Source organism: Leopardus geoffroyi, chromosome C1 (assembly GCF_018350155.1).
Source record: "Leopardus geoffroyi isolate Oge1 chromosome C1, O.geoffroyi_Oge1_pat1.0, whole genome shotgun sequence".
Classification (NCBI taxonomy): Eukaryota; Metazoa; Chordata; class Mammalia; order Carnivora; family Felidae; genus Leopardus; species Leopardus geoffroyi.
The window spans coordinates 30,389,707-30,404,815 of record NC_059328.1 but is presented as its reverse complement, the minus strand read 5'-3'; the positions used below and the strand labels follow the sequence as shown (position 1 = coordinate 30,404,815).

Genomic DNA, 15,109 nt, shown 5'->3' with positions numbered 1-15,109 from the left:
AGCTTTAGACAAAACTGCCAAACTCTCTTCCCCCATGATTGTACCATTTTGCATTCCTATCAGCAAGGCAACCTTATAAGCACATGGTATTGTGAGTTGCTTTTTTATTAAGTCATCACAGCGCTGATTTTTTTTTTCTTTCTTTTTTCCCATGGGAGGGAATAGCAAGCCCCTCTCCCTTACTCTTTGGCCTGTTCTCACCTCCATTTTTCCTCCTCTGCTAAAGATATCCACACTGCCCATGCCTCCACTAGCATCTGTTTTTACCTGTAAAATCTGATTCTAATAACACAATGTGCATAGACACAAAGGCCCTATCTGCTGCTAGGGTGACCAAGTGTCCCACATGCTGGAAACTGAGAGATTTCCTGGGATGTGGGACTTTCAGTGTTGAAACTGTGAGAGCACCAGGAAAAGCAGCCCAGCCCCTGTGAGCCTTTTCTGTCAGACCCTCACGGAGTTCCCGTTCAATTGTGACAAACTGCCCTTGAGCTGGCCTTCCTTTATCTCTTCAGTTGAACTGAAACCTATGTGTCTCTAAAGAACTCTGGTGACCTCACTTCTCCCCCTACACCAATAGTGACCTGGTACCACAGGTGAAATCCTTGTGTCCCTCCAAAATTCATATGTTAAATTCTAACACTCATTGTGATGGTATTTGGAGGTGGTGCCTTGGGAGGTGATTAAGTCACGAGGGTGAAACCCACATGAATGGGAATGGCACTCTTATAAAAGAGAACCCAGAGAGTTCCCCTGCCCCTCCACCATGTGAGGACACAGACAGAAGACTGTGGTCTAAGAACCAGAAAACAGGACCTCGCAGACACTGAATCTGCTGGTACCTTACTCTTGAACTTCCCAGTCTCCAGAACTGTGAAAAATATAGTTCTGTTGTTTATAAGCCACCTACATGATAGTATTTTTGTTACAGCAGCCTGAACCGACTAAGACACCTGTATCTCCATTCCTCTTCTGTATACTGCAGGTAGGAGAGGCTACTCTTCTAGATCGAGAACACAGTTTTCTAATCACCAATCACTGACCCACAGTTGGGAGGATGTGGTATTAGCCATGTCCACATTCCTCAGCCCCACTCCCATCAGCTTGCCCCTTCCATTCTGAAGTCTACTTTGCAAACAGCCTTCCAATCTCTACTAACCCTTGATGACTTTAGCACCTAAATCCTAAAAGTGGTGATCTTATTAGCACTCATCTCAATGACCCAAATATCACCCCATCTGCACAATTCATGTACGTTCTCCATTCTGAGGACTTACGCTTTTCCTCTACTTTGGACAGCTACACAACTACAACTTAGACCTCCCCATTACCAAGAGCTGTTCTAGAGTTCTCCCTGCCCTTCTCTGAGTCCGCTGTTCTTATCTGCACATACTTTAGTCTGATCACAGTAACCAAATCTACCGTTGGTCCTTATTTAGACTTGTAGCTAATCGATTCTTCTCATTCTTCCTTGCCTATTAAGAACCCCCAGGGTCCTTCCAGCTCTACACACAGACATTTCTAATCCTGCTTTCTCCGGTACCCTAAACACTGCCTCTAATTCTCCCACCACTTTTCATTTGTCAATTTATTTCAACAAATATTTATTAAGTGTCGATTAAGGACCATTCATTATGCCAGGTGATGAAGAGAAAACTGTGGAGGAAGATCCCGTTCCCGGTCCTCACGGGGCCTGCAGTACATGAGAGCAAACAGAGAAATAATAAAGTAGTAGATGTTATATTGAAAGTAAACTGCTCTGGGAGCACAGAGAAAGAATTTCCCAAGTTAATGAGAAATACTGATAAGAGTGATGAAAATGAACTAACTCTAAAAATATGCATACCATTCAACGTCCAGCTTGGCCTGAGTGATTGCCTGGCGCCCACAGCTAGACCGATCTCTTCCACTCAACTGGCTCCAAGCAGACAAACTCTCTGACCCCCTCTTCCATCTTCCTTCCCGCCACCCCACCCCTGCATCTTCATCCCTCCTCCTTCCTTTTCCCTGTATCTCAAAGAAAGCGGCATTTTCCTTTTCTTTTTCAAAGATAACCACACCAGCTGTGCTCAGGATCTCACCCTCAATCCCTGAATTTGTTTTCATCCGTTAGAAAGCAGGCATGGGGCAGGGGGAGGGGTAGTGTGTAGAAACAGCACGGACAGTGGCAGGAACACTGAACTCCATGGCAGGAGGCCTGGGTGGAAGTCCCAGCTCTGCTCTAGCTTGTGCGCTCTGGGGCAGGTCATTTCACCCCACCAGATCTCACTTTCCTTATCGAGGAAATGAAGACGCTGGGCTAGAACCTCTCTGTGGCATCTCCCAGGGCTGATATTTTGTCACTGTCAGCACTCCTCCTCACTCTCATCCCTGTCTGCCTCTCTTCACTGGCTTCTCCTCCTATGTGTAAAAACACATGGAAAACTTTTTTCCCTTCTTATATCCAGGCCCACTAAACTGCTCTAACCCGCTAACTCCAAGAGCTCTTCTGCTCTATTCAGACTGTTCTCAAGTCACCAATGCTTGTCAGCCTCAGACCTCATGTGGCACCAACACAATGGCCAATCCTGACCAGCCCCTCATCTACTCTTCAGGATCATGTAGCATTCTGGTTTCTCCTCTTCCTGGATCAGGTACTTTTTTCCATCTTCTTTGACAATTTATTTTCCATCTTCCTTTTGACCCCCACCTTAGGTGAGTCCATAAGTTTCCATCTTTAGCATCTTGCTCTTCTCTGTTGACACTCTCCCATTCAGGAAGGCCTTAGATTCTATGCAAGGACCACCAAATGATTTGTCCAGCCATAATGAAATCGTTCACTAGCAAACAAGACTCAGACTGGGCCAGATGGAGCAATTACCAAGGGCTCACTAGGGACACTGAAAACATTCCTAAGTAAGGGTCAAATGTCAACACTCCATGGCAGAATAGGGAAAGCATGGAAGTGTCTTACCTGCCGCTGCTTTAGGAAGTCCAGGGCAATCTGCACATTCTGGAGCCTATGAAAACGCATCCTGCCCTTCTCCCGGGGCTGCAAACAAACAAAAAGAGATGGTAATTTTAGCTACACCATTTTACCCATGCAGAGCCCCATCCTTTTTCATTTCAGGGACTGAAAGACCACACAGAATTCCTCGTGGTTGAAGCCAGCCAGGGGAGCATTACATAAAGCACCCCTTAGTGGCAAGGCCTGTGTGTGTTTCGCCGTGCTCTCTGAGGCCTCCATGATGCTGGTTTCCCACTGTGCCTCCTGAGAACACACAGTGTGGGTAGACTACTAGTGTCGAATCAGTGCCGCAGCTCCTGTACAGGGTCTTCTGTGGCCATATACGGCAGAACCTGATTCTGGATGTGCAGTTAATGGGAACAAAGTCTCTGGCTCTGTGGCTCCTAAAATCACAGTTAAATGCTATTTTAAGGAAAGGGCGGAAAGTCCTAATTGCATACTACACAGTAATTAGAGCCAACCTTATTAAAAACCTGGCAAAAGAAGCTAGGCGTAGCCAATTTTAAACCAGGGAATGAAGAGTTATACATGCTCAATAAACAAGTGAAAAACTCAAAAACGAGAGACAAAAATCAGGAAGAAACCTATTTTCCAGGCAGATGGGTGTCCATTTAAAAAAGTCACCTTGGACCTCAATAAGAAATACCAACAACAATGAAAACCTTGATGAGTAGGGCCACTCAACAATGATACTCCAAAGAAAGGTATTTTCTGCTAGTCTCTCAGTCCCAGATGTCATACAAGCCACTGGAGAGAAGCTCATCTCCATCCCATGCCCCTGGTACCCTGTCCATAGCTCAGCTACTATCCATCCAAATGTGGCTAAAATCAGTGTACCCAGTGACAGCATGCAAGGGGTGGCTGTCTCTGGAACCTTTTCTCCTGCTCATTTTCCAATGTTGCTTTTATTTTACTAAAATTGGGACTGAAACATCACTCTTACTAGATTATATATACCCAACTCATTTGTAAATGTCAAAGTGGTACTAATTAAAGGCTGATGAATAAGGTAGCTATGCGGCCAGGTGCTTGTACAGAGGAAACATCGTCCCAGGTTGAAACACAAAAAGTAACCAAATGCGTGTAAAGATAAGGGGAGAAGCATTTCTCTGGGTGCCCCCAACACTTCTAAACAACACTCCCAAATGAGGATAATCTACAGAGATGTTGAGGCGCCTCTGGGCCACAGGATAACTTCTTAAGTCAAAGGTTTAGGAAAATCCTCTAGCAAGAACCTCTTTTCAGTCATTTCAGCTAAACTACTTGTGAACATGGCTTTGAGGATGACAGAGCCTATCGAAGTGAAGAGTCTAAGGCAATGGGAAGGGAGATTCTAAAGAGGTGAAAAATGACTTTAAGAGGACAGGAAACAGGGATATTGCTTAATCCCTGTCTGGAGAAAGATTACGGGCTATAATTTAGGGCCCACAAACAGGAAATGCCCTTCTCACACACTCTTATCTTTATTCCTTGGTACTTCCCACCAAAAATAAATACCCTAAGAACATGCAAGTTAAAATCTCTGTCCTCTAGAGATATTATTGACCAAAGCAGCGTATCTCCATGCAGTGAGTGGTTTGCAAACTACAGGCTGTTTTGAAAACAAATGACATGGTGTGTGGTGAGAACCTGGAGGCTACAGAGGGTGGAGAGAGAGAGTTAGTCTCAAGTGTGGAGCCGTGAGCAATTAACTGTCATGCCTTCAACTAAACTTTCCACAGTTCTGCAATCCAGACTCAGACAACACAGCAAGGCCACCAAGAAAGCTACTGGTCTCCAGGTCACAAAGGCACTTGACACCTCCAAACACCATTATTCTTTCTGTGCCAACCACTCTCAGATAAGCAAAACAACCCCCACTCCAGGATCATCTAACAGTGGCAAGAGGCACAATTAGTTTTAACCACTTTCTTTGGGACCAAAAATTCCCAGGTGCAGAGGGAAGAAGGCAATTGGTAACTGAGGTACTTGGAGACCTCGAGAACCTCAGACTCTCTGATGGCCCTGCGGTGCTGGCTGGGATCCTGGCATCCCAGGAGGACCTACTACATCATCCTCATCTTCCTCCTCCTGCTCTTCGCTGTTTGTATGGCGCCAGGAGGGCATGCTCACGAGACGGAGGGTCTTCAGCCCTGCTGGCTCCTTTGGCCACCAACCAAGGCAAAAACATGACATAATGACAGGAAATTCACAACACAAAAATGAGAAGGAAATGAATGCAACATTTTTTTTAAAAAGTGAAAATAAATATGAAAATACCCTCCCACAACCCAAAACATGCAAAACCATATCAAGACCAGATCACATGGTTATATTGAACACTTAGTCTGAAACACATCTTCAATTCTCCATGGCTGCCCATTCTCTCTTTTTGTGAATCAACTAAAGGAGAAGGAGATTCTGAGAATAATCATGAAAGAGGTATCTGGATAGTTCTCAGTGAAAAGATGATATGCTATGAATATCTCCATAAACAACTTGCACGTTTTCAAAGGTTAGGCAAAGAAATTAGATTGGAGTGTTTTCAGACGGTTTTATAAGCAACGTCACCAAAAAAGAATCACTTTCAATATAAAATCCCTACAAGTTCATCAAATATCCCAGCCAAATTGCCCAAAATGTAACTTTGTGAGTTAAAGTCCAGCAATGTGAAAGTGACATTACGATTACTTATGAGATTTATAAATGAGGGCCAGATAAGAAGTGGAATTCGCCAGTAGTGGCTGTGCTAATAAAAGCATCTGTCAATTTAAGTCCATTAAAAATTATAAAAGTAGGGGCACCTGGGTGGCTCGGTCAGTTTAAGCAACTGACTCTTGATTTTGGCTCAGGTCATGATCTCACAGTCATGAGATCGAGCCCCACATTGAGTACCCCCACAGTGGAAGCAGAGCCTGCTTAGGGTTCTCTCTCCCTCGCTCCCTCTGCCCCTGCTCCACTCAGGCTCTCTCAGGGGGAAAAATCATAAAAGTAATTCTACCATAAGACAAAAAAGATGCGAAACCAAAACAAAGGGCCCATGGGAAGCCAAGCCCCAATCCTTGAAGAAGGTGAATAATACTTAAGGAGCAAAATCTAATGTGCTAAATTCCCTTCTTCAAAAACAGCAAACGCTGACTAAGAATTCACCAAAGGCAATGAATGCTTGAGTTACTTCAGTTCATGTTTTCCCCCAGAGATGTTTCCAGTATTTACCCCTGGACTTTTCTAAATGAAAACTATGTTGGGACACCTGGGTGTCTCAGTCAATCAAGCGTCTGACTCTTGATTTCGGCTTAGGTCATGATCTCATGGTTCATGAGACAGAGCCCCACGTCAGGCTCCGTACTGACAGCATGGAACCTGCTTGGGATTCTCTCTCTCCCTCTCTCTGTCCACCCCACCCCCCTCAAAACAAAGAACCCACAAGTGGGGTTATTTTGATAAGCCAAGAAGCTCAGGCAGATTTGTCTTCAGATACATAGGTGTTTCCCACAAGCAATGCTTACTTAACACATTTGGGAGTAGGCATATTTAACTATCCAAGGAATTCAAATGTACTGCATCCAGGACTGTGTTCAGATAGCAACTTCAGTACTTCTCCAAACCTCTGAGATTCAGTGAATCAAAGAAGGAGGAAAGTGAGGTGAACTGGAAACAATAACTCTATATACCTAGGATTTTTTTTTAAGTTTATTAATTTACTTTGAGAGAGAAAGAGAGAGGGAGAGCATGTGTGGGCAGGGGAGGGGCAGAGAGAAGGAGAGGGAGAGGGAGAGGGAGAGGGAGAGGGAGAGGGAGAGGGAGAGGGAGAGGGAGAGGGAGAGGGAGAGAGAGAATCCCATGCTGGTTCCCTGCTGTCAGCACAGAGCCCAACTCGGGGTTTGAACTCATGAACCGTGAGATCATGACATGAGTCAAAATCAAGAGTTGGACACTTAATCGACTGAGTCACCCAGGCACCCTTAAATACCAGGGCTTTTAATATAAACTTCATATCCTTAGCTGAATACAGAAAGTAAAACAATTCACAACAGATGGGAAAATAGGAGCACCTATATAGACTAGAAAGAAAACTCTAGAAAGAAAAATATACCTTACTAAAAAGAATATGTTTTTTAAGTTTATTTATTTATTTACAGAGAGAGAGAGAGAGAAAGAGAGTGCACGCCTAAGAGCAGGGGAGGGGCAGAGAGAGAATTCCAAGCAAGTTCCACACTGCCAGCGCAAAGCCCAATGCGGGGCTCAAACTCAGGAACTTCGAGATCATGACCTGAGCCGAAATCAAGAGTTGGACACTTAACTGACTGAGCCACCCAGGCATCCCACTAAAAAAATCTTTAAATGTGAATCTATTGTTCCTGAAATAGTGTACCAACAAGTAGATAAAGAACAAATAAGGAGGAAAAAAATGCATATGAAAGGAATAAAACCGATACCTGATTCCATCAAGAAATGAGAATATGACACATCAATTCACATTAAGATGAAATTACATCATTTTAAAACTGTAAGTATGACTTAGAAGCAAAGTCCACCAATAATGTCTTCTACTTCTTTCTCTCAAGTAACAGAGAGCAGGCAGTGGCGACCACTGTCCTGGCATTCAACACGATGGACTGGTATGTCATTAACAGGGCCATGTTTGCGAGGTCACTCATGAGAAGAAGAGAGAAGCTCACCAGTTTGATGCCTGAGAGGACCTCCAGCAGAGAGATTAGGTTGTGGCCATCCCGCAGATCTTCATAAAGATCATTGATGTGCTTGCGGACCTGTGCATGAGAATGAAACAGATTTTTATTTGGTCTTAAAATCTCTTATTATCTACACAAGAGTTTTTGATTCTAGGTAAACACAGATTAAAGAATTTGAAATATGAAACAATAATAAAATTCAGGAATTTTCAGTTTTGGAGTACAATACATAGGAAATGGTAACACTTACCAGAATTGTATGTGTGTTTTTAAAATAGAAGCCAGATCCACTACATACTCTAGCCAACTCTAAACAATATTCAAGAAAGCCTGGACAAGGAGATGGAGAGTCAACCATCCTGAAACCTCTCAGGAATTATTATGGACCAAAATGTGATACAATGACCAATGCAGATGGAGGAGTCCAGTCAGAATCAGAAAAGCCTTCTAGAGTGCAAAGGAAACAAAAATGCTAGGTACCCAGTGTTTGACAGGATGTACCTATATTTGAACTCCTCTCTTACCAAATATTTCTAATAGTGAATTTGAGGGTTATTTTCCTTGTGAAAAAAATAATTCCAATTTTAGAACTGAAACTATGGGAAAAAAGATCTCACTTTGGAAAAATATGTGGTCCATGTCAAACACCATGCTGAATGCTGTACACGTTATCTCATCTCTCTCTCACATTGATAAGGCAAGTGTTATTCCTATTTTACACGTGAAGAAATGAGGCACAGAGTGTTAAATAACTTGCCCAAGATCACAAGTGGGAAAACTGGCCTCAGGTTGGTCTTTCTGAATTTAGTCTTTGCCATTAACTACTATGCTTTATAATCAGCCATAATCTTATTTTATATTTATTTAAACCAAACAACAGCCCTATGAAGTTTATTCTTGTATCCATGAAGGGACTGAGGAAGCTGAGACTTTGAGAAGATAAAGTCACATAGCTGCACGAAGCAGAAATAGGTTTTCTGGTCTGTTACAAGTCCAGGGACAACTCCATGGGGTGACACAACACAGAATCAGAAGACTAGTAGTGGCAAGCATAAGGAAGATTAATTTTCAATATAAATAATTGTCTAGACAACAATAAAAAGGGCTACTTTCAGAAGTCGTGGGTTTCTAGTCACTGAATTCTTCAAGCAGAGACTGGGATACTGGATTTCCACATCTGAGTGGAAAACTGTACTATAGTCATTTCCAATTGTAATATTCTAGCATTCCAAACAGAATGGGAGTCCAAAAAGATAAAGGCTGTGGAGTGCCTGGATGGTTCAGTTGGTAGAGGATGTGACTCTTGATCTGAGGGTTATGAGTTCAAGCCCCAAGTTGAGTGCAGAGATTACTTAAAAAAAAAAAAAAGATAAAGGCTGGAAATATCTGGGGAGACTTTCTGGAAGAGAAAGAACTGGAAGGATTAGAAAATGTTTTGATAGACAGAAGATGGAAAACCACAGAAGACAAGGTACAGAGGTGAAAACATGCAAGATGTGTGTTTGTACCTGTGTGAGTAAAGGAGTAGGAAGGTGATGGGTAGATTACCCAGTTGGAGAAAATGGTTCATGATGAATTGGGTAATAGCTTTCAAACTTCAAAGGAACATTTCTTTAATTTTTGTATTATTCACAATGTGAATACAGGTATAACACACTTTTTGGTTTAATCTGCAATATTAACATTTTCTCCACCACTTTAAGTCTAAACAAAATAACATATCTAGCTCAGACTTGTAGCATTTGTTGATTTCCATCATGTAAATACTCCCACCATGACCAATTTCCAGCCACTAATATACTATCATTAAAAATGATGTCAGGAAGAAATGTACAAGAGCACACCATTATATACTTTTCCATCAGAGATACAGCATACATAATTAACTTCAAGAGCACAGAAAATATTAACATGTAGTAAAATAATTATGAGATGATGTGTTTTGAGTATTTATTACCATTATTTTAAATATAACTTATTTCATTGTAAGCTTATATAATTTAATATTTCATAATGGCTGTGCTTAGCAACCAACTCACAGAATTAGTATTCAGTTCTCATGAGCCCATGTAAGCTAGCTCCAGCACACCAGTGGCTCCAAAATTTCAAGACCTCTCCATCAAGTGGGTCCAAGGTTTCAAGCTTGCACAACCATGGTGCACCATGGTTGCATAAGCAGGTCATGAGGGTTGGAAAGAATGGATTTGGTAAGTTCAATTTTAAATATACTGAATTTATTTTATTTAAAGTTTATTTATTTGAGGGGGAGGGTGTGGGGAGGAGCAGAAAGAGACAGAGAAAGACAATCCCAATCAGGCTCCAAGCTGCCAGCACAGAGCCTGACGTGGGGCTCGATCTCACAAACTGTGAGACGGTGACCTGAGCTGAAATCAAGAGTTGGACACTTAACTGACTGGGAGCCACCCAGGAGCCCCTTAAATATGTTGAATTTAAAAGAGTAGAAAAGGAGCTACAAACAGTAATGTTCTGGAAGCAGCTGAAAATACCAGAATTCAATTTGGGTCAGCTGAGAACTTAAGTTTAGAAGTCATATGCAGAGAGGTGCTAGCTAAAGACATGGGAAATGTTGGCCTTTCTGGGTTAGGGGCAAGAAAGAAGACAGAGTGCTAAGGACTGAGCCTGCGGGAATAGCCAAAATTAGAAGGCAGGAGATGGAAAAGTAATCAACAAAGGACAGGGTGGAAAAAGGCAGTGAAAGAAGTAGGCAAAAAAACAAGAAAGGGTGATCGAGGAAGGGGTGGATTATTGCTAGTATCAAATACTTCAGGACAAGGATAAGGACCAAGAAAGTGTTTTTTAGTTTTCTTACAAATAACAGTGTTTTTTGTGAGAATCGTTTTCTAGAGAGTGGTAGAATAGAAATCAGATCATAAATGAATGGTGGGTTAAAAAAAACAAATAAAAAAGTGAGGGGTGCCTGGGTGACTCAAGTCACGATCTCAAGGTCATGGGATGGAGCTCTGTATTGGGCTTTGCACTAAGCATGGAGCCTCCTTGGAATTCTCTCTCTCTCTCTCTCTCTCTCTCTCTCCCTCCCTCCCTCCCTCCCTCCCTCTGCTCCTCTCCTCCACTTGCTTGCTCTCTCTCTCCCTCTCAAATAAAAAAAAAATAAAAAGAATTAAAAGTTCAAAATGAATAAATAAATAAAGTGGGAAAATATGAAGTACTTGATGTTAAGGGTTAAAAAGAGAAATGACAATGAGGGACTTATTTTTGATAGGTAAGACCTGAGCATAAGGTATTAAAATCAAGAATGGGCACTGAATAATTATTTAAATGAATAATAATAGGAATGAGGACCAAGTGAGATCATATTATCAAAAGGACACTAAATACCATGAGTACTAAAAAGAAAAAGGTGGTATTTTGAAATACAAAGTTAATTTCACATCAAGGCTTCAATATCTCCTTCTAAAAATGCCAGTTATGTTTTACACCTGCAAATAGCAAAATTCAACCACCTTACAAAAAACTTAGGTGAAATGAGTTTATTTTGTCTCTCAGTCTTTGGTTATAATGACTAACTATGAAAAACTATAAAAGACAGATATAGACAGAGATGATGGGGGAAGGGAAGGGAGCATTTTTTCCTGAGAATTTTCAATAACAGAGAACAATAGTGTTTCTGAAGCATATTGGGCACAGCTCTGCCTACAGATGGAAAAAGTACTAGCTAACACTAGTGCTTCTATGTTAGAAAATCTTCAGATACAGAGATGGGATTTGGAGGGTTTAATTCATATCCCAAGATCACACAGCTAGTAAACGGTCAGGCCAATAAAATCCATGTCTCCAGTTCTGCCCCATTCCAAAGTCTTTATCTCTTCTGCATATATCAAGTGGCCTCTAAAGTTTTCCATAAATCTCTTAAGAAAAAGTCCACTAGCAGGGCACCTGGTGGCTCAGGTGGTTAAACGACCAACTCTTTCTTGATTTCAGCTCAGGTCATGATCTCACAGTTAAGAGACTGAGCCCCAAACCAGACTCTGCACTAAGTGTGGAGCCTGCTTGGGATTCTCTCTCTGACTATCCCCCACTCTCTCCCTCTTCCTCTCAAAATAAATAAACTTTAAAAAAAAGATAAAAGAAAAAGTCCAATAGCCAAAAAAAAAAAAAAAAAAAAGCTAACAATGCCGTATGATATATATGAAAGTTGTTAAAAATAAATCCTAAGAATTGTCATTACAAGGAAATTTTTTTTTCTTTTTTTGCTTTCTCTTTTTATTGTATTCATATGACATTGTGGATGCTAACTAAACTTATTGCTAATCATTTCATAATATAGGTAACTCAAACCATTGTGCTATACACATTACACTCATACAGTGATATATGTCAACTCTGTCTCAATAAGACTGGAAAAGGAAAAGGAAAAGGAAAAGGAAAAGGAAAAGGAAAAGTCCAGTGAACCAAGCATCAGATGTTTTAGAGGCAGCCAGCCAAAGCCAAGACTGATCAGGAATCATCAATATGTATCTTTTTCTCCAACTAATACTCATGCTATTCTGTCAACAAAAACATGAGTGAATAACTTCAGCTACTCAGGTTTTTGCCTGTTTGCATTCCCTGTGAAAACCACTGTCAACATTAGCGAATGTCTCCAAAGAATATATACAAATGGCTAACAAACTGATGAAAAGATGCTCAAAATCATTAGCCATAAGGAAAATGTAAATCAAAACTACAATAAGATACCAGTCCACACCCAAGAGGATGATTATAATCAAAAAGATGGATTATAACTGTTGATGAGGATGTAGAGAAACGGATCCTCACACATTGCTGGTGGGAATATAAAATGGTGCAGTTGCTTTGGTAAACAGTCTGACAGTTCCTCAAAAAAGCTTAACACAAGTTACCATATGACCCAGTGATTCTACTCCCAGGTGAATATCCAAGAGAACTGAAAAGATCTGTCCAGGAAAAAAAAAAAAAAAATGAATGCATGTTCACAGCATTCACTGTTCATAACAGCCAGTGGAAATAATCCAAATGTCTATCAATTGATAAATTGGTAAACAAAATGTGGCACATCCATACAGTGGAGTATTATCTGGCAATTAAATACTGATACATGCTATAATGTGGATGAACTCTGAAAACATTATGCTAAGTGAAAGAAGCCAGTTACAAAAAGCAAAGGACCACATATTGTATGATTCCATTTATAAGAGATATCTAGAATAGGCAAATCTAAAGAGTCAGAAAGTAGATTAGTGGTTGTCTGGGGCTGGGGGATGGTACAGAGGGATTGGGGTGATGACTGAAGAGTACAGGGTTTCTTTTGGGGATGATGAAAGGGTTCTAGAATGGATTGTGGTGATTGTTGCACAACTCTGAATATGGTATAAGTCACTGAATTGTATACTTTAAACATGGGTAAATTGTAGGCTACGTGAATTAAATCTCAAAATAGCTATTTTTAAAAATTAAGGAATGACTATGTTTTGAGGGATCGAGTCCACCGAGGCCAGTCCTCCTCAATTCCTGTGCATCAATAAACTAAGGAAAGCTCTGCTCTCCCAGTTCTTTACAGATTAACTTGAAGTTATGGGTGTTATGGGTCAGTCAGTAGAGCATGAGATGCATAATCTTGGTTCAGGGTCATGATTTCAAGCCCCATGTTGGGTGTAGAGCCCATTAAAAAAAAAAAAAAAAAAAAGAAGATTAATTTGAAGTTACAGAAAAAGAAACAACTTCCCCAAATTTCTGAGTAGCTTTAGCAAAGGGAACAAACTGCACTTGGGTACTTGGAATCAGAATCTGGCCCAAAGGGATTTTAACACTCCCAGCTGGCAGATGAGAAAAGTGTTGCCTGGTCAAGTTAGGTACCCTGTATAAGATCACTGATATGGGAAGTGTCCATCACTGTCTCCCAACTCCAAGTTCAGTGCTCTTTCCCTTCACAAGGCTTCCATGATGCTTGAAGGGCAGAAAGGACATATTAAGAGGACCTCTTCCTTTCCCAAAGAGAACCAAGGATTGTCATGTGGTATTCTTTGACACCTGCAGAAACCCTGATCAAAAAAACCTTTCCTCTAAGACTTAAAAGAAACACAAGCAGCTCAATTTCCTTGACCCAAACTATGTTGAAGAATGATAAACAGGTCAGAGAAGAAAGTTTTAAAGAGAAGAATATGTTATTTATTCTCATCTACACTTATAAAAGGTACAGGGTATGTAAAAGTGAACCTAGTAACTTTTTTTTAATGTTTTTATTTTATTTTTGAGAGAGACAGTGAGACACAGAGTGAGCGGGGGAGGGCCAGAGAGAGTGAGACACAGAATCCAAAGCAGGCTCCAGGCTCTGAGCTGTCAGCACAGAGCCCGACGCGGGGCTCGAACCATGAACCGTGAGAACATGACCTGAGCCAAAGCCGGACGCTCAACCAACTGAGCCACCCAGGTGCCCCTGAGCCTGGTAACTTTAAATGGATTTCTGAATTCATGGATTTCTTTCTTTTCTTTTCTTTTCTTTTTTAACATTTATGTATTTTTGAGAGACAGAGACAGAGCGTGAGCAGGGGAGGAGCAGAGAGACGAGACACAGAATGTGAAGCAGGCTCCAGGCTCTGAGCAAGCTGTCAGCACAGAGCCCAACACGGAGCTTGAACCCATGAACCGTGAGATCATGACCTGAACCAAAGTCAGATGCTCAACTGACTGAGCCACCCAGGCGCCCCTGAATTCATAGATTTCTCTTTTTTTTTTTTTTTTTTTTAACATTTATTCAATTTTGAGAGACAGTGAGAGACACAGCGCAAGTAGGGGAGGGACAGAGAGCAAGGGAGACAGAATTTGAAGTAGGCTCTGGGCTCTGAGCTCTCAGCACAGAGCCTGATGTGGGGCTCGAACACACGAACCGGGAGATTGTGACCTGAGCTGAAGTTGGATGCTTAACCAACTGAGCCACCCAGGTGCCCCTGAACTCAGATTTCTAAACTGTAAGGGGAATTCCATATTGATTCCATGGCCAAATTTATCCTTGAGGAAAAGCCTAAAAGCTAATGCTAAAAAACAGATTCTAATTGTCCCAGACTTTTTACCTGTGAAAGACCCACGCTCATTTAAAACTTTGGATATTTGGGGGTGCCTCGCTGGCTTGGCCAGTAGAGCATGCAACTCTTCATCTCGAGGTCATGAGTTCGAGCCCTACGTTGGATGAGGAGTCTACTTGAAAAAAAAATTTTTTTTAAATAACAAAACTCTAGATTTTTCCTTTCGATGGTTCTAGTATATGCTCAGAACTCTTGGGTTTGTAGGCTTGCATTCTAAATTAGGTTACTTATATATTGAGATGCTAACAGCCTTAGCAAATCTCTTTTAAGATTGGACCAACAGTGTTCTCAACTAAGAAAGAAGAATTAATTTGCTTATTCCACAACAAACTGTTTCCCACAGAGATAGC

At 41.3% G+C, this 15,109-nt stretch overlaps 1 protein-coding gene across 24 annotated transcripts in view; it reads right to left on the bottom strand.

Annotated features, from left to right (window-relative positions):
* MACF1 (microtubule actin crosslinking factor 1) overlaps nucleotides 1-15,109 on the bottom strand; it is a 336,214-nt gene that overhangs the window by 185,947 nt on the left and 135,158 nt on the right. For 15 of the 24 annotated variants that reach the window (XM_045482241.1, XM_045482251.1, XM_045482242.1 and 12 more), the window contains 2 exons: nucleotides 7,669-7,758; nucleotides 2,954-3,031 (listed from right to left, as the gene is read on the bottom strand). In XM_045482241.1, coding sequence (XP_045338197.1) covers nucleotides 2,954-3,031; nucleotides 7,669-7,758 — 168 coding nt within the window. Of the gene's footprint in view, nucleotides 1-2,953; nucleotides 3,032-5,053; nucleotides 5,150-7,668; nucleotides 7,759-15,109 lie in introns of all 24 variants that reach the window. The other 9 variants (XM_045482240.1, XM_045482265.1, XM_045482266.1 and 6 more) reach the window with 1 other exon arrangement.